We start from the raw sequence: 21,715 nt of genomic DNA, 5'->3' as shown, positions 1-21,715 counted from the left end.
GAATTTTTAAGGTTTCACTCTCTCCTTATTGGTCCATTTAGCATTTATTTTTAATTATAATATTTATTTTTAATTAAACCAAATATCTAACACATTTAGTCATAATTCATACTTGAAATCCACACTTTACTATTAAATTGTAACTTAAATTATATAACCTTTCAATTGACTAATTGTTTCCTCCATTTAACTTTAATTAACACACTATAAAATATAATTATAACTCCTCTGATTTATTTATTTTAGAATTGTAACTTACATCATATTTTATCCTATAAATACTCATTTTTACATCCTCCTCCACCATATCTGATATTCTCAATATTTTCTTTGTTTAATTTTTAATGTTCTTGCATGAGTTGAAAGCTCAATTAAGATATCATTGTAAGAGCTGGATTATATATTTGGTTAAAAATTTTGTTTTCAATTATATTTCTTCTTTATTTTATGTACTTCTTCATTTTTTCATTGTTTTTATACTATTAAATGTATAATACATATGTATAATAATATTTTATGGCTATAAGGAAATTACTTTATCGGTGGGATTCAAAAATATTGATTTCTGACCATCGCACCATAAGAAAATCAAGCTAAATAAACCATTTTCATTGTTTTACTTTATATGTTTTTTTCTTTCTCACATATTCATGTATATTTATTTTATTTTCAAAGTATGTAATTATTTTAACAAAATATGTTTTTGTTATATTCAAACCAATTTGTAAGACATTGAAAGAAATAAAATTTTATACACAAATAAAGGTAATTTTTGTGTATATTTATAAGTTTACACACATATTTGGATAAATTTCAACATTTTTAGTGGTTGTTTTGATAAAGTTTGAAAAGAGGGTAAATTTAAAAAGTGGTATTTTTTAAATTCTCCCAATATCATTCCTATTTTTATTATTAAAAATATTATTGTTTTATCAAAAAAAATACTTAAAAGTACTAAAGAAAATTACTATCAGAATTGATTAATTGAACAATTAATCAACGAATAAATTCAAAAGATATGGATGTATGCTTCTATTGTATGATTTAAATAAATAACATATAAAAATGTCATAAGCATTAAAATTTATTTAATCTATTTATTATAAGTAATAAATAAATTAAAATAATTAAATAAATATACAACAACCCGTGCATATGCGCGGGACATTACCTAGTTAATAATATGTTATAGTTTTTTTAAATTAATTGAATTGCATAAATTAATATTTGAAATTCCTATTATTAATAACTATTATTAAATTATGAGTTTGATCTAAGACAACCAAAAACTCGTTGTTAGTCCACTAGTCCTTCAGATGGCCAAACTCTGCACTTGGTTTTGATATAGATCTATTGTCAGACCAAACGTTCTATCTCAATGGTTCACTGTTCTTTCATTGTAGCCAGTGTCACTAAATATGATAGAGAGATGATAATTCATGGATTGCTTTTCAAGGTCAAGTCATATGGCAAGATTTTTTGTCGTTGAATATCTACACAAACTATTTTCGTCGCCCCATTAGATCTCTGATCGATAAAAATAAAAAGAAAATTAAGATAAAATTCAAGAAAGAAAGAAAATATTTGTACATAATTAGCTATCAAACAAGAGATATTCACAAATATGTATAGTCAATCCCGAATATGGTAACAAACATGTTGAACTATATAGTCAAAAGTTATTATGACAAAAATATGTTGAACTATGGTTCAAATGTTGTGATTATTGGTTTGGAAGTTGAGATTTGGTACTACGAGTTTGATCATTGTAGCAAATATTTTCCAACTTGTCATTTTTGTTTTTCCACATTCTAAACTGATAGATCTAATTGTTTGTTTTCCAATTGATTGTGTTAGGCCAATAATTTATCATATACAAAAAAATAATTATGTTGAGAAATACTTTGAGATAAAAAAAAATTAGCAAACATTTCTTGGAATTCTTAATGGTAATATATAACAACTATTTCACTAAAAAGATCGTTAAATATTTTGCTTAATAACATATGTATAGTATAGTAAAAAAAAAGTATAATGATTTATAAAAAAAACAATTTCCAATTGGTAATACACGTAATAGTTCATTATAGGCCTAATAGTTCATTCATTCTGCAAAATATATCTAATTAATATATATTTCAAAATATTTTTATCATGCAAATTTTTCTTTTCCTATTTATTTTACGAGTTTTTATTATATAATTTATTATATTATGTGATTATGCATAGTTACCCGAGCTAATATAAAAATACATCACCGTATTGAAGCAATATTTTTCAAAAACATATTACTTATTCATGATTTAATTGAAACTATGTAAATAGATAGATTAAAAAACTATGTAAATAGATTAAAAAAAAAACATATCGTCTCATCTATTTTACAAGTAAGTAAATAATTACCAATTTTGACAAAAAAAAAAAAAAAAGAGAAAAAAACATAACTCCACAAGACCACAACCTGGGTCCCCCACCTCATAGAAGTATGTCTTTATCTACACTTTTTGTCCTTTGTTTCCTCTCTCTCTCTCTCTCTCCCCCACTCCTCTCTCTCCCCTTCTTCTTCTTCTTCTTCCCCTGTTCCTTCCTTCTCATGTCTTCCTCCTCCTCCTCTTCCAACAACGGTGACCCCGGCTCCGGTGATACCCGCGGCGTTTTCGACGCCCCTTCCCCTTCTCGCCCTCGCCGTGGCGCCAACGACGTATGGCCGGAACCTTTTCTTGAATCCCTAGCCGTTCAAGTCGCCGTCGACGCTTCCTCTTCCTCTGGTCTCCTCTCCGCAGCTCCAGCTCTCGCCAACGTGTTTCGGGTCAGTTCTCACGTTTCTTTCAATACCCTTCTTGTAACGGTCGAGTCAATTTTTCATAATTATTATATGCTTTATAACTAGATCTCTCTCACTATACTACGTACGTTACACCTATCTGAATTCGTTTAGTAAAGACTTATATATATTTTGAGTTTGAATGTTTATATAGTGAGACATATATATAGAGATCTTCTTATTATGCAAAGACAAAAACAACCAAAGTCAAAAGTGGTCGTGGGTCTATATTAACTTAAGTGGAGGGACACAATCTTGGTCTAGTCAAAATGTGTACTAGTATACTTCCTTACTTGTTTGTTTCAAAGTCTCTTGTACTTTAGTTGTTCCTAAACCTTAGATTTGATTCTTTTTTGGGATATATTATATAATTTCAATTCTTATAGATATTAGATCATAATTAAGTGATAAAACTGAATGTGAAAGTAGTGTTCATGGGTGGGGATTGTGAAGAGACAGATTAATCAAAATGAAATTAGTGTTTTAAAGTCTCTTGTACTTTAGTTTTTCCTAAGCTTAGATTTTGATTCTTTATGGTCAATTCTTTGAAATTTAAATCATGATTTATTGATGAATGTGAAAGATTTGTTTAATCAAAATGAAATTAGAATAAAAAGAGAAGAAAAATATATAAACTGACCTTTGGAAAGGTAACCGCCCTTTCTGTGGTTTACATGTATGATGGGTCCAAGTCCAACTTTTATGTCTAACAAGACGACATTAATTTGATGTCTCTTTCACAATATCATATAGTTTTGGGACTTTGTTTTTTATTTTAGAAACTTTTTGTCTTTGCGTTTTTCATTTTTTGTTACCCAATAAGTTTATTTCTTTTTCCTTTGTTCTTTCTTCCACTTTTGATACCTTTTAATGTCTATTTTTGGATCCTACAAGGAGACCATACAACCCCATTTTGTTTCTGTAATCTTTTTGTGAAAAAAATAATTGGGATATGTAAAAATTACTATAACATGGAATTGGATCCCCTTAGGGCACAAAATCAAGGTTTAATATAATTTTTGTTTTGGCTTTTAAATCTCTCTTTCTTGGCATGTAGAAATCTACTTTTTTGACTCAAAAGTTCTTACAAACAATAATCAAATTTAAAAAAACACTTTGTTGATAGACATTAGGCACAGTCTTTTATACATTTAATATATATATATTTTTAAAATAACGGTATTTTTTTTTTCTGAAAGTTAAAATAAAAAAATATCTATTAGAAAGTGACCTCTCACGACGACAGGGCTCATAAAATTAGAAAATGTCGTTGAACATTTAAAGAACATCTAAAAAGAGAATGAAAAAGAAACCTAAGTAAGGGTTCTGTCTTTTTGCCTTGCCAATGTTAGTCTTATATTACCACATTAGGTTATTTTCTCTACCACATATATGTGTAAAACTCTATTTATCAACATATAACATGATCCATGTTTTATATACATCATCCCATTCTCATATTATTCTTTTTTAACAATCATTTATCAATATTGCTGTTTTCTCTTTTCTTCTTCCAAAATCAAAAATATATAACTTTTTATTTTTTCTCATAATATATAGTAACGAGGAATAGTATATAAGTACATATGTACATTTTTTGCGTCCTGCTTTTATTATTTGCTTCTCTGCCAATATATATTATGATCCAGTGAGTAATGCATGCAGAGCTTCTGACAACTTCTCATTCTCTCTTTTTTCTCTCTCTGTATTCATGTTAAATTCTAAAAATCTTTTAATAATTTCAATATTGTTTTCTAAATAAAAATTGAACTTTCAACAATTTTGCCCTAAAATATATATATTAGCATTTTTTTGAAGAAAACTACAGTGTGGTTTTACTTACAGCATAACACTTTTGTCAGAGAATTAAGACTATAAACATAGAGTTTTTTTCACTTTGAAATTGATCATGGATTCATCTTTTTATTTTTAACAAAAAAAAAAACTTTTCTCCAGTCAAAAGACATGACAGTATGGGGCACTATACCATACAAGCTTAAAAGCACATGGAACCCAATGTTAAGTAAGGGTCTCCTTAAGACTCTTTAGTGCACGTGGACGTGGTGTCACTAGATTATACCATGTTCTTGCATTTTTCGAACATTTATATACAAAAGTGATATTCTGAATCTTGTCATCTTACACGACTCAGGAATATTTGAACTTACTTTCTTTTCGTGCTTTTATATAATCCTAATACCATGTGATTCTTTATTTTGATTGGTAATTTGGAGTATAAAACAGTTTTGATTTGCCATCTCAACATATTTTACTTAATGCATATGATCTCCATATGTGAGACCTTTGCTCCAATTGAGATAAACTTATAGAAAAGTTGAGTTCTAATATGATACATTTTGTGCCCTAGATTATTGTTGTCTTACTCTTACCTGTATTTTTACTGACTTATAGACACAATACACGTTTTCTATTTAAATAAAGTTAGAAATATTTGTTCCTTTTAGAGTTTTTGGAATAACTATAAACATAAATATAGAGAACGTAGGTCCACGGATGGTGGGAGAGAGATGTATAGAGAAATCAAAATGTACTTACTTCTTTAGCTAGCTATATATATATATATGTATATTTTGTATAAGTGTAATATATATATATTTTGTGGTATATATGGGAAGCTCTACTTTTAACAAGACAAAGGCTTAAAGCTATCCTTTCTTGGAAATGAAAGAGAGAAGAGAGCACGCTTGTTGGCAAAGTCGTATTCTCCATGTTCAGCTCATGAGCTGAGCTCTCAACAACTCATTTAAAGTCTTCTCTCATCTCTCATCTGTTCTCTATAATAAATTAACAAAACCAATCTCTCTTTTGTATTATTATTGTCACATTGATTTGTTTTGACATGGGACTAGAGACTACTATACCTAGCTAAAGAAGCTAGGGCTTTATCCCTCTCTTCGTTTATTCCTTTTACACACTAGGGCTTCTGTTTTTAAATCTCTCTGTAGCTTTTTTCAGAGATTGATTAGTCCCGTCAATTGAACATATGTCATAAAATAGATTTTTTTACTTTTTTTTTTCTTTTTAAGTGAGTTGTGTTTTCGATGAGTAAGACAAATATACGACAGAGCTTGTGTCTGAGTCTGTCGTTGTCTTTCCATCTTCCTAGTCCCTATATAGAGTCTTTCATGCTTCGTTGCAGGCCTACTTATCTTCTTTCTATGTCCTCTTATTTTATTACTTCTCTTACACTTTTTTAATTTATCTTCTAATATTACTATTTTGTTACACTTATTACAATCTTGATAATCTTTCTTAATAATCTTGATAATCTTTCTTAATAATCTTGATTATGTGTGTTTTGTCTTGATCGCAGGTTTGCACTACGTGGCAAGCTGTTTCTCGTTCCGACCATCTATGGCAACTACTCTGTCGTCAAGTTTGGGCTAGAACACATCTGATGCACGACACGTGGCGGGATGAGTTCATTTACCGTCATCGGACGGCTAGAAACTTCCGGACGCGTACTCATACTTACTTCACGCTTCAGTTTGATCCGTCTGATGTGGACGAGCCAGACAGTCTCTTATGCCGTTGTCTCACTCTCTCCGACCTTTACTTAGCCGCGGGGTTCGCCGACGGAACTGTCCGGCTCTTTCTCTTGAACAACCGTCTCCACGTAAGGACACTACGGCCGCCTCTACGTGACCGGTTCGGGAGATTCTCACGAGCCGTCTCAGGCATTGTTATATCAAACTCGAGACTCACGTTCGCTACAATGGATGGAGATATCCACGTGGCGGAAATAGACGGTGTTGGTCACACACGCACGGCTTACGCTGGAGATATAGTAAACGACGGTGCATTAGTTGATTTCGCCGGCTGTGGACGTTGGTGGGTCGGTCTTTTCGCCGGTGTACCTGGTCGTGCCTTTCACATATGGGACTGTAACAGCGAAGAGACAACGTTCGTTGGAGGCTCCCTCACCGACCCTGAAGCCGTCATGGGATGGCACACGTTAACAGAGCTGACAACATCACTTGGCCGTATAAGAATCTCCGGTAACGAAACCGCGGTAGCATGCACGAGGTGGAGAACGATGGTGATAGATCTAAGAAACCAAGGAGTGATCATAGGAGAAGACGAAGAGCAACGTAGAGGACTAACAGTGACAGGGTTCGACGCAAACGAACAAGTGTACGTTAGAATGGACAGTAGAGGAAACGCTAACGTGCGCAGGGTGAACACACAAGAAACGGTGTGCGAGTTTCGTGTAAGTGGAGCGGCGCAGAGAAGAGTAATGGGGTGTGTGAATAGACTAAACGCACTAATGTGCGCAGGAGGTGTAATGCGCGTGTGGGAGGTAGAGAGAGGAGAGTATCTGTATAGTGTTAGGGAGAGAGTAGGAGAAGTTGAAGCCATTGTTGCAGATGAAAGACATGTGGCGGTTGCTTCATCTTCATCAACGGCTCAGAGTGTTATACATCTTTGGGATTTCGGTGCACTGTAGCGTACCAGATGATTTTTATAAATAACTTGGGGAAAAAGATTTTTAATTAGAAAAAGCGAAACCCTAAACCTAGGTGTATATGTAGGGTTTCTGAATTTATATTAAATTGGGAAAGTGACGGAGGGAGAGAGGTGAAGATTGTGACAGGAGGGAGAGAGATTGATTCCTTCTTCTTACAGAGTTTGACCATAAAAAAAAGTATGTTACTGTTTTTGTCTAAAACCAAACAAAGTGGACTTTTTGTTTATTATTATTGATTGCTTCTTTGTGTTTTTTTTTTTTTTTCATTTTGTTTTTAGGTCTTTTTATATATCTCTCAATTCTGACTTTGTACGAGATGTAGCTTTCTTCTTCTTCTTGTAATTCTTCATTTTTAACTAATTTTTTTTCTTGAGTTTATTCTATTTTGTGTAATAATTTTAAAATACTAAGAAACATTGATCAAAAATCGAAAGAAGGTTGTATGAAAATAAGAATGATAAGATCTAGAGTTTAGGATTGTTTGTTGTAATCTAAGGATGTGATTTGTAGCTCATGCATCCCAAATTTTCAGGATACATGATCTGAATTGCTATGTGATCAATTTGATATGATACCTCATTTATTTGTCTTTTTACACAAAATTCATGACTACATGAAAAATGATTTTATCAATACCAAATAGTTCGTGTAACAATAAAATTATATCTAGTAACTATTTTTTTACATATTTTGTGACTATTGTTTTATAACATTAAAGTTTAATCACGGTACACCATCGAACGATATCTTTAAGTTATATTTGTTTATTAATTCTATTTGGTATTTTTTATTGTACTATTGTATTTTGATTGTTAATTGTATGATTTAATATGTGGAATATTGCATAACAATTATTTTTTATATAATCGGAATTTAATCAACTTAATTAAATAAGTCTAATATTCAAAATAATGAAATGATGTTGGCATAACATTTTTCTTTTAAATAGTCTAAATTTAGATTAAAATATTTTGTGAATTATACTATAATAGAAGACCTGTTAAAAATATATAATCATATTTATGTAAATTCTAACCCACTCCATTACATGATACGTGGTACACTATTACCAATAATACTTTAGTTTAAATATTTTATAAAGTTAAAATATTAATAACACTTAAACTTTTCATAATGTGTTTGAATATTATTTTAAACTTTCTTAGAGTGAAGTATTAATAATACGTAAACATTTTGTAGAGTTTAAATATTTGGAATATTTTAAACATTGTATAAAGGTTTAATATTTATAATATTTGAGCCTTTTAAATTTTTTAATATTTTATAAAAACTCAAATAGATAACCGGATTAAACCGACTAAAAATTTTTAGATTTAGACTCTTGTGAAATTGAGTTTTTTGTTCATTCGTAATTGGAAGCATATTAGTCATATTTATAATAGTCATGAACCATTGTCTAAACCTTTGTTTCCGATATAGAACGTTGAAATAAACACAATTTTTATCGATTGAGAAATATATGTCCGTTAAAAATGATAAAATGCCTCAATTGTTGTAGCCGAGTAATCATAGGTACTAATTTTTCTTCACACCCACCACAAACATTTTCATACAAATATATATTTTGTATCTCCCTTTTCAAGTTGATAAAACTAAATAGAGATTTTTCCATAGGGAGTTTGAAAATTACAAACATAAGCTCGCAGAAAGCAAATATCTCTAGAGTCTAAAACCGGTGAAAGATACAATATCCCCAGAATCTAAGACTATCTCCAACGCAAGTTTCATAGAGGGATTCATAGGAGAAAACAGATTAAAAATAAACGAGAATGAATTAAAAAAGATGAAAGATGAAAGAGAAAACCTCTAAGAGTATCTCCAACAAAACTGTTTACAAAAAGAATGAAAAATATTAAAAACATAAGAGAGAGAAAGTGCACAGACTCTAAGACCAAGTGCATCAGCGTCACTTGGCTCCGTCCCCCACCAATTTTATTTAAAAATAAATCCAAAAGAAAAAAATCAGAGAGGGACGTACCCAATATCGCGACGGTCCTTGGTCTTCAATTTCACTATTCGCGGTCCTCACTGACATGTGGTGACCCGTGATTAGTTACCTTTAAAAAAAAATCTAAAAAAAAAAAAATTTAGTGGGCCAAAAATGGTCTTTTATCGATGTACATGCCCTAAAAGTTCAATATTAACATCGTCTCTTCCACTCTTAAGCTACCGTCCCTTGCACTATTTGTACAACTGGACATTTGTGAGTGGTCAAAAAACTAAAATAATTATTGTTTAATTAAAATATGATTATAAATTTTTGTTTTAGAATCTCATACAAGTTCACGGTTGGTGATGCTCTAAAACCCTATGAAAGAGTCTAAATCCTATAAAAGGGAAGTTAACCACTGTAACTACAAAGGCTAAAGAGATAAAAGATAATCCCATTACAAAACATATCAAAAAGAACAACTCGACAAAGGAGGATTAAACTCCTAACAAGGAATGCTAACTTCAACAGATCATTTGCTAGTACATATTGAAGATGCCCTCGGCCAAACCTCTATAATCAAATTCTTCCTCTAAGAAATCGTCTAAAAGTAACAGAACTCCTATGGTAACCGTCATAATACGCAAAAATAGAACCCCTCATAGTTCTTCACACTTTCTTCCGGATACGACGACGTCGAATGTAGGACGACTTTTTGCACCTAGGTAGAAGCAAAACCATAGGATCAAATCTGGATCAGATATCAAAAGCAAAGACATGGAGCAAAAAATCCAAAATCGGTACCACCTTTCTCGAATAAACAAGGACAGCGGAAGATCGAATAGGAATGAACCCAAAGAAATCTCTTAAGGACACAAAAGAACTTAAATGGATGACATCCACCACGGCCCGGCCCAAATGGGGTAGGCAAAAGGGCCACGGCCCAAGGGACCATGAAGTTTTTCAAAATTTTACATATGGCCCAAATATTTTAGAATATGTAAAATAAGCCCGAAATTTTTAGTAAAAGGGCCCAACATTTTCTAAAGACTATTAATTTTACTTCAAAAGACCCATATATTTTTTTTAAGTTGTCTAACAGATTATAATTTTACTAAAGAAGACCTAAAATTTAACTTCAAATTAAAAAAAATCTCAAACAAAAAAATTTAATTAAAAAATGTCCAAAATATTTTTTTTTTTGCCAAGGGACCAGAATTATTTTGAGCCGGGGCTGGCTGAGAATTCTTTCGTAAACAACAAGCATAAAAAGGAACCCTAACTTCTATCCAAAACAGTCACACACTCACACACAACCCGATACCTAATCAACTATTACCAGGAAGATATTGCCTTTTCCCATCTCATGTTGCTAGTACATATCGAAGATGCCCTCTGCCAAACCTCGGTAATCAAATTCTTCCTCTAAGAAACTGCTCAACAGTAACATAACTCCAACGGTAACCTTCATAATCCGCAAAGATAGAACCGCTAAAAATTCTTCATACTTTCTCCCGGTTACGACGACGTCGAATGCAAGACGACTTTTTGCACCTAGGTAGAAGCAAAACCATAGGACCAAATCTCAATCAAATCTGAAAAACAGAGACATGGAGCAAAAAATCCAAACTGGGTACCACCTTTCTCAAATAAACAAGGACATCAGAAGATCGAACCATAATGAACCCAAAGAAATCTTTAAAGGACACAAAAGAACTTGTAAGGATGACAATCACCACGCTGAGAATTCTTTCGTCAACAGCAAACATAAATGGGAACCCCAACTTCTATCCAAAACATTAAGAGACAATACGATACCTTATCAACTAATACCATGAAGATATTGCCTTTTCTACATCTCATACCGTAAGAGAAGAAGAAAAAGTAAACAACACAAACTCGGAAACTGTCACAGCCTACGAATGAAACAACCTAAAGAGTTTCCATCTAACCTTAGCAAAACTGCAAAGAAATAGAGCTGGAGAATCGGTTTACCTCCTAGCAAAACATGAACTTTAAAGATGTCACAGCCTTAAGCCTACTAATGAAACAACCTAAAGCGATTCCATCCAACTAACAAGAGTTTCATAAGGCATTTCTTGTGGACGAACATAAAAAAAAATATAACGCAATAAAAAAAACAAAAAACGTAGAATCTTATAAAAGTCTTAAGACAATTTACATAATAACAATTGTAGGGTAAAATTATGAAAAAAAGATAGAGAACAACTTAATAGAGATAGACAGCAGAAGGCAAGCAGCAAGAGTAGAAGCTTCATTTGCAGAACCAAAAAGATCAATTGTTTTGCTGCTGAAGATTAAAGATGATTTCCATTAATATGTATATCTAACATTCTTCACTTTTGTGAAAAATTGACCATTAACAAGACATCTCGATTCTCGAATGACAATGCTGAAAAGGAGCTTCATGATCTGATTCAATGGCAATCTCAGTGATAACCTCCGAGACGTGAGTTTCAGAATTGCACTCACCGAGTTTCATTAGAGAAGTTTTGACGAATCTACCAAGCACATAGATCGGTTGAACTCGGGGTGGTGGCTCAATTAGTTATGAATCCTAGACAGATTAAGCAGTATTGGTTTTAAATATCTTTCAGGAGATCAAATCTTCCAACGGTCTTTCAGTTTATTAGAAGTTTCTACTAGAAAAACTAGTAAACAGAGACAACCAATATTGTTACAAACTTAGTCACTTTGGCTACAAGCTTCAGAATGCAAGTTTTCACATTAATCAAAGATTAAGGTAACACAAAGATTCAACAGCTCAACAAGCCTAATAAAATGATTCAATGTAGACAAATCCAACTATTATAAAGGTCAAAAGAAGTTTAAAAAAAAAACCCAAAAGACACAATGCTCATGAGTAGACATCATCATCGATCATCAACGGTACTGCAAAGAAACAAAACAAAACAAAAATGAAACTCATAAATCTTTCCTAAGAGAATGATCAACACACAGTAACTTGTATCATCATCATCATCAACATATTATTATTTTACCTTAATGAATCCGATTTCCTTAGCGTTGCTTCTGAAGCACTGTCTACAACAGTTGAGACCATACTTACGGATTAGCCCGTGAGAGTTTCCACACACACGGCTACACACAAATCCAAAGCTTATCATTAGATTCTATTTTGTTTCAGACAAAACATTATACATCATTTATGCAGTGATTCAGACAAAAGTTTGGTCCTTTTAGAATAATAATGGGAATTTTTAAACTATGCTTTTCAAAGCTAATCAAGAAAACGATTTAACAACATCTTTATAAATTAGCTTAGAACAAGATTCTAAATGCTCTGCTTTACCAACATAAAACTCCACAGTATCTTAATGAAAAAATTTCAAGAATCAAAAATGTTTCAGACAAAACATTATACATCATTATGCAGTGATTCAGACAAATGTTTGGTCCTAAGTTAATCTAGAATAAGATCTGTATAAATTAGCTTAGAACAAGATTAAACATGCTCTGTGTTACCAACCTAAACTCCACAGTATCTTAAAGAAAAAATTTCAAGAATCAAAAAAGTTTCAGATAATTAATAAGAATCAGATACAGAGGAAACATTTCTTTATTACCAGGTGCGAGAGCCAGGACCATATTTCTTGGGATGCGAGTTCCAGACGTTGGAGTGACCCATGACTGCTCTCTGCTCACAGCTCAAAGCTAATTTGTGTTGAAGAAGACGAACGTTGTGCGGCGAGAGCGAGGAGATTAATATTATGATTTATGACCAAAGATTTTGTAAACCCTAGTTTCGTTAAAAGTATGTATGGGCCTTATATGTATGGGTATGGGCCTTAAATGTATGGGTCTTATATGTATGGGCCAAATCAAATGGCCTATCTAGACGTCTAGCCCATTCTCAAATCATTCTCTCTTTTTTTTTTTTTTTTTCTTTGTAGATAAATAAATACTAGACATTTATTACTGTAATGGTTACACAATGAGTAAAGAACTCAACTTTATTTAAATGATATTCCGAAAATCAAAACTCACAATATAAACATAAAATGATCAAAATCATTATCATAAACAAATAATAATATAACATTGTTATAGGGATTCTCTTAAATACCATTAAAATAGGATTTTTCCAAAAATACTATTATGAAGTTTATTTTCCAAAAATACCACAAAATTAAAACTTAAAATTTTAATATTAAAAACTAATTTCTAAATCGTAAACATTAAACCCTACCCTTAAAAACTATACCCTAAATGTAAATAGTCAATCCAAACATAAAAAAATATAGGAGGAATTTCAAAAATACTCCTTTTCCAATACCACTTTTTAAAAGTGTATCTCTTTCTAATTTTATCAAAAATTCACAATAAAATTTGAAATTTATCAAAAAATTATGTATAAACTTATATTTATAGACACAAATTATCTTTACATGTGTGTAAATTTATATATATATTTTATAAGTATCGTATAAATATCTTTTAAAAATCATATAAACAGCTTATAAAAATTGTGTAAACCTTTTAAAAACCTTTCAAAAACCTTATAAATACCGTTTAGAACCTTTTAAAACCTTTTAAAACCTTCTAAATATTTGGATTTAGTCTCCCAGTAGTAATGATGATCTTGATGTACCTTATCAACCATATAAAAGTTTATAATTTTTCATATTTGAAAATGGGTGTTTTTGAAAATGAATAGAAAAGATGGGTATTTTTAAAAAGGGGTACACCAAAAGGGGTATTTCTCAAAAATTCTCAAGAATATATTCTACATCTACAAAATTCAAATTTTTATGTTTATGCTATTTTTGGAAAAATAAAACTTTTGTGATATTTTTGGAAGAAAAACTTAAATCATACTTATTTTTGGAAGAAAAACTTAAATCATGCTATTTTAAGGAATTTCTCTATTGTTATTACCTCGATGATATCAGAAAGATGAACAGTAAAAGGCTTTAGAAGTTGAAGGATTCGACTCGGTCATTTGGCAAAAGAACGCTCCAAGGAGGATTAGATATCTCCACTGATACAAAGTTGTGTTTTGCTCTAGGACAAACAAAAAGAAAAGTAGCTACAAATGAAAAAACGGCTGCAAGATCCAATAAGCTCTATCATCGGTTATAAAGAATTGAGTTCATATTATATTTGATATGTTATTAGATTTTTGCTCTATCATTGATTTAATATGTGAGTTTGTTTAGGTGGGTTTTAAAAACTATAGAGTTTTGATAGATATTTTGTTTGTAATTTTAAGTCTACTGTCCAGTCAACTATGTTACCAAAATGTACTTATCTCTTTAGTCAAAGGTCATGGAACTCCACAATTAAGTGTGTTTATGCTGGAGTAGTCAAGGGATCAGATGAATGACTTTCTGGGAAGTGGTTGTCGGAACTACGTGAGTAGGGTCAAACACAGAAAAAGATCATGTGGTGATTTGTAGGATCCGTAAACAAGTCTTTTAAGTTTCCGAACGTAGCAAACCGGCCGTCAGATATGGGTGGGTTCACGGGCCTAGTGAAACAACATGAGACCCATTAAGAGAGGTAGGCAGGCCCGTAGGCTAAAAGTGAACATGGGGCCCACTAGAGAGGTGACAATAATGGTGCGCAATGAAGATGTTGCTGTCTGTTAGTGGGGGAGAATTGTGAGATCCTAGTTTGCGAATAGGCTTAAATGAATTGATTTGGCAATTCACTAAAGTGCACTTACATTTTCAGTCAAATGTGCTTATGTTGGAGTAGAAATGGGCAACATACCGAAAAATGGTTATCAGAACTGTGTAAATGAGACCAAAACATATGCAAAACTGACTGTCTAATATGGGTGGCTCACGGACCTAGTGAAAGGATGTGAGGCCTATTAAGAAAGGTGAACTTATGGACTGAGAGTGAACATGGACTCACTGTAAAAGGTGATGATCGAGGCGTTACACGTCTTCCCTATACATATTGTCTATTTTGTGCGGCGATATGACGAAGAACCAAAATAACAAACCGGTGAATGAGTAAAAAAGCGGTAAAGAAGAAACGATGAAGAAAAAACGAATAACCGATCAGTTTCTGCTAGCCGAACCAAAGCGAATTCCAAAATAATTCTGTAAATCGGTTCGAACTTCCTCTCATCTAGGCATGACCAAAAGCTAACCTTAACCGTATTTTTAACCGTAACCGGACCGTTTATCAACCGTAACCGAACCGTAACCGTATAAAACGGTTAAAAATTGTAACCGTTAACCGTAAAAGTAAATTAGTTACGGTTAAAAAATAATAATAACCGTAACCGTTAATTAACCGTAACCATAATTAACCATAATTAATCGTCGGTTAACCGTACGGTTAAACGCTCGGTTAACCGCATATTTAAAATTTTAAAATAAATTATATTATAACTGTATACAATACCCAGATTTAACTAATTCACTATGAATAATTGAAATCAGATATATTTTTTACTTGTAAAATAAATAATATTTCATAAAATTTTATCTCCAATATTAATATTATAATAATCATCAAATAACCGTAACCGTATTTAACCGTAACCGTAATTAACCGTAACCGTATATAACCGTAACCGTCTTAACCGTATATATAATGATTAAGGTTATGGTTAAAAAATTATAACCGTTAACCGGTGGTTAATTAACCATAACCGCATTAACCGTAACCGTGGTCATGCCTACTTTCATCATTGGTGCTAATAACCGAAATGTCGGTTTTTTCGGTTATCACCGAGTGCCCAAGGTTACAAAAACAGTTATCTAGCTTGGGGATATCATGTAGCACAATAAAACTCAACTATAACTAACCACCATAAACTGATCCTAGTCCTACATTGCCTTAACATCTTGTTGGCGCAAATTTGTACGGACACTGGCGGGAGACTATATTTCATGTTTTCAAGTTTTGCCTCCATTACTTATGTTTCATTAACAATTACATGTATTATTATCACATTAATTTATGGAATAGAAAGAATATTAGATTTATAAAATTAAAAATAATATATATATATAAAAAGCGTACTGCTCATTACAGTGCACGATAGCATGAAGTAGTACTATTAGCAAATTAGCATCGTTTACTTTCACTGGTGAATAAATTTACTTAATACCAAAATATATATCATAAATAATAAAACCAACCAAAAAAAAACCAAAATCCAATTTTTATTAATCGTTAATTTTCCCCTAAATTTTCGATTTCCGATCTCCGGCCAAATCTCGATTTTTCCGCCGGCAAATTCCAATTCGCGGTGTGGGTTTGTGTGTTTGAATCGATGAGTGTTGAAGAAACAAGCTTTTCACTTTCATCTTGAAAAAAACCCTAAATTTTAGTTTGCTAGATCCACAAATCTTGTTTTTGAGTTTGATCTGTTCTTAGCTCTGGAAGAAGAGTTTGCAGCATTGTTACCATTTCTACGCAAAGACCCAGTAAGATCGCTTCTTGTATATCTCTCTCTCTCTCTTTTTTGGAAAAGATGAATTTGGTTTTTGTGGGTTTTGAGAAATTAGCGAATCTACAAGTAAAGGGCTTTTAATGTTTAATCTTTACGGGAAGGTTTTGGTGTTGAAGTTTATAGCTTACATTTGAGGATGCTACTTTGAAAAGGAGAGGTTTTTAAGCTACTTTGACTTCAAGATGATGTCTTTAGAGATACCCAAATCTAATTTGAGGGTTAGCCGTAGAGTTAGATGTTACTAAAATGGTGGTTTGAAAAGTGGGTTTGAGCGCAAAGATGTAAACTTTTTAAGTGATTGGGATAGGTTCTTTGTTTATAAGTTGAATTTGGTGTCATAATGTTGTATTTGGAGCTCTTTGGTTAAGTAAGTATTGGGTTATGTTGTAGTGAGTTGATGAGATATTAATTTTAATCTGGTGTGATGTTTGCAGATAATGATATATATGGTGCGTGTAAATGGGCAATTTTGTGCGATTTAGCTGCCAAGAACGGTCTTAGTTTCCTTTTGGAGAATTTGTTGGTGGTGAAATTGAGTTGATTTGACATGGAAGCATACAGAGAAGAGGCTGTTAAAGCGAAGCAGATCGCTGAGAGAAGATTTGCAGAAAAGGATTTTGCAGGGGCGAGGAGTTATGCGTTGAGGGCAAAGTCACTGTTTCCGGATTTGGAGGGTTTGTCTCAAATGCTCACGACGTACGAAGTTTATATAGCTTCTCAGAGTAGGCGCAGTGGGGAAATTGATTACTATGGAGTTCTCGGGCTTAAACCATCGGCTGGAAAAAGAGAAGTGAAGAAACAGTACAAGAAGATGGCTGTATTGCTCCATCCCGACAAGAACAAATGCCTTGGAGCTAACGGGGCATTTCAGATCATATCTGAAGCTTGGGGTTTCCTGTCAAATGAGTTTAAGAAAAGCACCTTTTATTACAAAAGAAAGAAAGTTCTCGATTCCATGGTGGTTCAGAAGAACAGCACAGAGTATGCCCCCGCACCTGCAGGATTTGATTGTTGTCCACCAGCTTCAGAAAGACTTGATACTTTCTGGACTGTATGCACATCTTGCAAAGTGCAGTACGAGTATCTGCGGAAGTATGTGAATAAGAGGCTGTCATGTAAGAACTGCCGAGGAGCATTTATTGCTGTGGAGACTGGGCCGGCTCCTGTTAGTGCATCGATTCAATATGCACCTCCATCTCATACAATAAGTAATGGCTATGGAGGTCATGGTTATGATGCTGTTTCACGCATGCCTACCAATTCTACTTATTTCTTAGGACAGTATCCTGCACATGGATATGAATACGTTACAAATGAGTCATATGACTGGAGCTCATATGTGGGAACATCTCCTGCGAATCTGGAGTCAAACCGCATGTCATCAGTATCCAATGGATACCCTTATAAGCCCACCAATGGAGTAGCCTGTAGGGGAAGAAAAAAAGTTAAAGAAGGCCCTAACAGGACGAACTCGATGAAAGGCATGGCCTCTGAGCTGATTTATCCTAGCCCAGCCAATTGGTCTGCTGATCCTTCAGTTATCAAGGCCAGTAGACCTGAGAAGAAGAGGAATATTGGTTTGGTGTCATTTGGTAATGGATCTGTTGAGAACATTACAAAATCGAATCCAGAATCAAAAGCAACAAATTTGGATGCAAACATGGACCATGAGTTTAAACATCCTGGACAAAGTTATGGTTCAATGCGACGGTGGTCTTCTGCAACAGGATTGGATACACGGAAGCTATTGATTAACAAAGCTAAAACAGATATTAAGCAAAGACTAGAGATTATGAGACTGGCTTCAGAGGCAGCGGCGGCTACTGAGGATGTGGCTCCCCTTGATCAAATAAGTGCATCCTCCAAGGTAGGGGATGATGTATCCAGAATAGGGAAAACTGTTTCCTCTGGTCATCAATCTGTTAGGAAAATAAACGGGCCAATAACAGTTCCAGATTCCGACTTCCATGACTTTGATAAAAACAGATCAGAGGAGTGCTTCGAGGCTAGGCAAATATGGGCAATTTATGATGAAGACGATGGTATGCCACGCTTGTATTGCATGGTCCGGGAAGTACTCTCTGTGCAGCCTTTTAAGATTGACATAGCCTACTTGAGCTCCAAAACTGACATTGAGTTTGGTACAATGAAATGGGTGCAGTACGGGTTTACAAAGTCATGTGGACATTTCAGGATACGAAACACTGACGTAGTTGACCATGTTAACATATTTTCCCATCTCTTGAAAGGCAAGAAAACAGGAAGAGGCGGTTGTGTTAGGATATTCCCCAAAACCGGAGATATTTGGGCTGTGTACAAGAACTGGTCACCAAACTGGAACAACTCAACACCAGACGAAGTGAGGCACCAGTACGAAATGGTTGAGATCCTTGATGAATATTCTGAACAGTTTGGGGTTTGCATTGCCCCGCTTGTGAAAGTAGAGGGTTACAAAACCGTGTATTGCAGGAGAGATAAAGAGGAGAGCAAAACTTGGATACCGAGGAGAGAGATGCTGCGGTTTTCGCATCAAGTGCCATCATGGTTTCTTAAAGAAGAAACTAGTGGTGTGCCCGGAAACTGTTGGGACTTGGACCCAGCAGCTATACCAGAGGAGTTGCTTCACACCAGAGCAGGAACTGATTGACTATACCATTCACTGTGGCTGCAAGAGACAAAGAGTAAGAGCTTTATAAATATCAAATATAACGGTTTTTGACTCAGTGTAGAAAACCCAACTCTCTATATCCAAAAGATTTGTGGATTATTATGTCAGGAACTATATACAGGCAAGCCTCTGTTTGTTCATTAGAGCTGTTGTATTAGCAAATGTTGAAGAATCAAAACATAGTCATCTGACTTCTTGTTTGTTTTTTACTAAACTATATTTCCTGCTTTAAGTATTAACCTTTGTATAAATTGTAGCCAATGTCATTCTGTTTTCTTACTTGTCACTCTTTGGTTTCATCAGTTCGATTTCAATTTGTTTGAGACCAAGCAGTATAAACTTTGTCTTATGTTGAACCTGGTAAGAGATTAAGCTCTTGAGGGAGAAAAAGACAAATATTGAAACGTTGTCGGGAAAATGTCTACATCATGAAATTTCAAATTGTGGTCATTTTAACCATTAACTTCTTGGGTGACCATTAAAAACATAGACTTTATGTTGATTTTGTTATAAATGATAAAGCTTTTGTTGACCGAGCCAAAATGAACACGTAGTCAAATCCTCTAACAGACCAGGTAACCGACGTTAATTGATCTATAGTAGTCAAAACGACGTCGTTTTTGCTTTAAACGAAAGCAATCAATTGAAAAAGGAAAAAAATCAGAAATCGATCTTCCCCATCGATGCTTTGAATCTCTTCACTAATTTCGTAATCAACTTCATACAACCCAATCATCGTGAATTAGAGATTGTTGTGATTGGAGATGGAGCTGAGACAATAATAGTGGTCTTGTAATAACTATATACTAGGTACGGACCCGCGTTACAACGCGGAGAAAAAGTCTCGGGTTTAGTGGTGTTGCTAAATAGATGTTTAAGTAGTTTTTGAAAGAGGATACGTGTTAAAATTAGACAGGGTTAGAGGAAAATTAACAAATATATTGTATTATATAGAGTGTATACGTGTGTCTAAAAAAAATACAGTTTATACGTGTATAAAGTAACAAATGCATTGTTATATCTTGTTATATTTACATCACTATTTGTTGTTAAGGTAACAGTGCTACAGATACACTACATCGCAGGGAATTATTTATGTATACAGACGATTTATAACACATTCATTTTTATTTCATTGCAGTGTAATTGATTACGTTGAATCATATATATATAATTTAAGTAATGAGTTTAGATGAAATAGCAGAAGGAATAAATTAATATAATGCGTTTTGATACAATTTAATTTTCGAAGTATAATTTGATTTGCCTATTTTTTGTAGTAGAAGTAGGAATATACGTAAAAATTGTAAAAAATTTGCATACATAAAAATTATATACTTAGAATATTTTTTTTGACGGACCAACCAGAAACAGTTGCACTAGTAAAAATATTATTCATAACACACTTCACTATATAATCGTGAGTTTAACAAAATAGCCGTAACTTAGATAGTTTGATACATAATATAGTTTATTGGTAAAATTTATTTATTGATAAATGAATTTAATCAATATTTGAATAGTATATTTTGTGAATAAGACATTGTATAAACCATCGAAAAATTGATTTAGTCATCTGATTTAGGACCCGTAATTCACTAAAAGTGAATAATTTTTCTATATAAATTTAAAATTATATTTATGTAAGATCTGGTATTACAAAATATTTGGTTGTAAAACTTAAGTGGTATGTATCATGTCCTCACCCGTTGCAAGATTATCAGTTGATTTAATATATGTTCTGACCAATGCAAAATTATCAAATATTTTATATATTTATAATATTGAAACCATTTAAAAGATTTAATATTGATAATAGATGAAACTTTTAAAAGCCTTAATATTTATAGTATTTGAAACTTTAAAAAAAAAATAAAAAAAAAATTAAAAACTTTTGAAACTTTAATAAATCTTAATTTTTTTAATATTTTAAACATTTAATATTTTAACTATTATAATATTTTGAAGATTTTTAAAAGTTTTCATTTGCTCAAACTTAAAACCGGATTATATTAAATAAGACTTTTAAATTTAAATGCACTAGGTTCGGACCCGCGCTACAGCGCGGGGGAAATAATTACATATATATAACTTTTAACGGATTAGAATATGTTACATTTTAATTTTGTTAGAGTGCAGTCGATTACGGTAAATCATACATTTGTATAATAAGTTTAAATAAAATAATAAAGGAAAAAGCGAGTAAATAATCATATACTGAGTTTTGATACAACTAAAAACACAGTGAAAATTTAACAGCACGAAATAATATTTGTCGATAAATTATTCATTTTGACCATTTTTGTAGTAAAAGTAGGAATATA

General features: G+C 32.7%; 3 protein-coding genes across 4 annotated transcripts; 2 read left to right on the top strand and 1 right to left on the bottom strand.

Annotated features, from left to right (window-relative positions):
• The first annotated feature begins 2,309 nt into the window (after positions 1-2,309).
• On the top strand, positions 2,310-7,529 carry LOC17878505 (transcriptional regulator STERILE APETALA). The gene is made up of 2 exons (XM_006285557.2): positions 2,310-2,809; positions 6,159-7,529. Exons 1-2 carry the CDS (start codon positions 2,486-2,488, stop codon positions 7,290-7,292), a joined length of 1,458 nt encoding a protein of 485 aa, XP_006285619.2. The 5' UTR covers positions 2,310-2,485; the 3' UTR covers positions 7,293-7,529.
• Positions 7,530-12,278: 4,749 nt separating this feature from the next.
• On the bottom strand, positions 12,279-13,010 carry LOC111829755 (40S ribosomal protein S29-like). The gene is made up of 2 exons (XM_023779837.1): positions 12,873-13,010; positions 12,279-12,387 (listed from the first exon to the last, which is right to left on the bottom strand). The coding sequence occupies exons 1-2, from the start codon at positions 12,932-12,934 to the stop codon at positions 12,279-12,281; spliced, it is 171 nt and encodes a 56-aa protein (XP_023635605.1). The 5' UTR covers positions 12,935-13,010.
• A 3,420-nt stretch (positions 13,011-16,430) lies between these two features.
• On the top strand, positions 16,431-19,677 carry LOC17880975. 2 transcript variants are annotated; one of them, XM_006283171.2, is made up of 2 exons: positions 16,431-16,697; positions 17,158-19,677. In XM_006283171.2, exon 2 carries the CDS (start codon positions 17,271-17,273, stop codon positions 19,368-19,370), a length of 2,100 nt encoding a protein of 699 aa, XP_006283233.1. In that variant the 5' UTR covers positions 16,431-16,697; positions 17,158-17,270; the 3' UTR covers positions 19,371-19,677. The 2 variants fall into 2 exon arrangements, with proteins under 2 accessions (XP_006283233.1, XP_023635139.1); XM_023779371.1 differs by having other exon boundaries at positions 16,431-16,712.
• The last annotated feature ends 2,038 nt before the right edge of the window (positions 19,678-21,715 follow it).

This window comes from Capsella rubella, unplaced genomic scaffold (genome assembly GCF_000375325.1).
Source record: "Capsella rubella cultivar Monte Gargano unplaced genomic scaffold, Caprub1_0 scaffold_7, whole genome shotgun sequence".
NCBI lineage: Eukaryota > Viridiplantae > Streptophyta > Magnoliopsida > Brassicales > Brassicaceae > Capsella > Capsella rubella.
Note: the sequence above shows the minus strand (reverse complement) of the source record. Positions and strands in the feature narration are given on the sequence as shown.

Excerpts from the sequence above, each read along its gene's own strand:
- LOC17878505 (XM_006285557.2), top strand. The coding sequence starts at position 2,486 with ATGTCTTTATCTACACTTTTTGTCCTTTGTTTCCTCTCTCTCTCTCTC. Across the intron at positions 2,810-6,158 it reads CTCTCGCCAACGTGTTTCGG|GTTTGCACTACGTGGCAAGC; the intron begins GTCAGTTCTCAC and ends TCTTGATCGCAG.
- LOC111829755 (XM_023779837.1), bottom strand. The coding sequence starts at position 12,934 with ATGGGTCACTCCAACGTCTGGAACTCGCATCCCAAGAAATATGGTCCT. Across the intron at positions 12,388-12,872 it reads GGTCCTGGCTCTCGCACCTG|CCGTGTGTGTGGAAACTCTC; the intron begins GTAATAAAGAAA and ends ATTTGTGTGTAG.
- LOC17880975 (XM_006283171.2), top strand. The coding sequence starts at position 17,271 with ATGGAAGCATACAGAGAAGAGGCTGTTAAAGCGAAGCAGATCGCTGAG.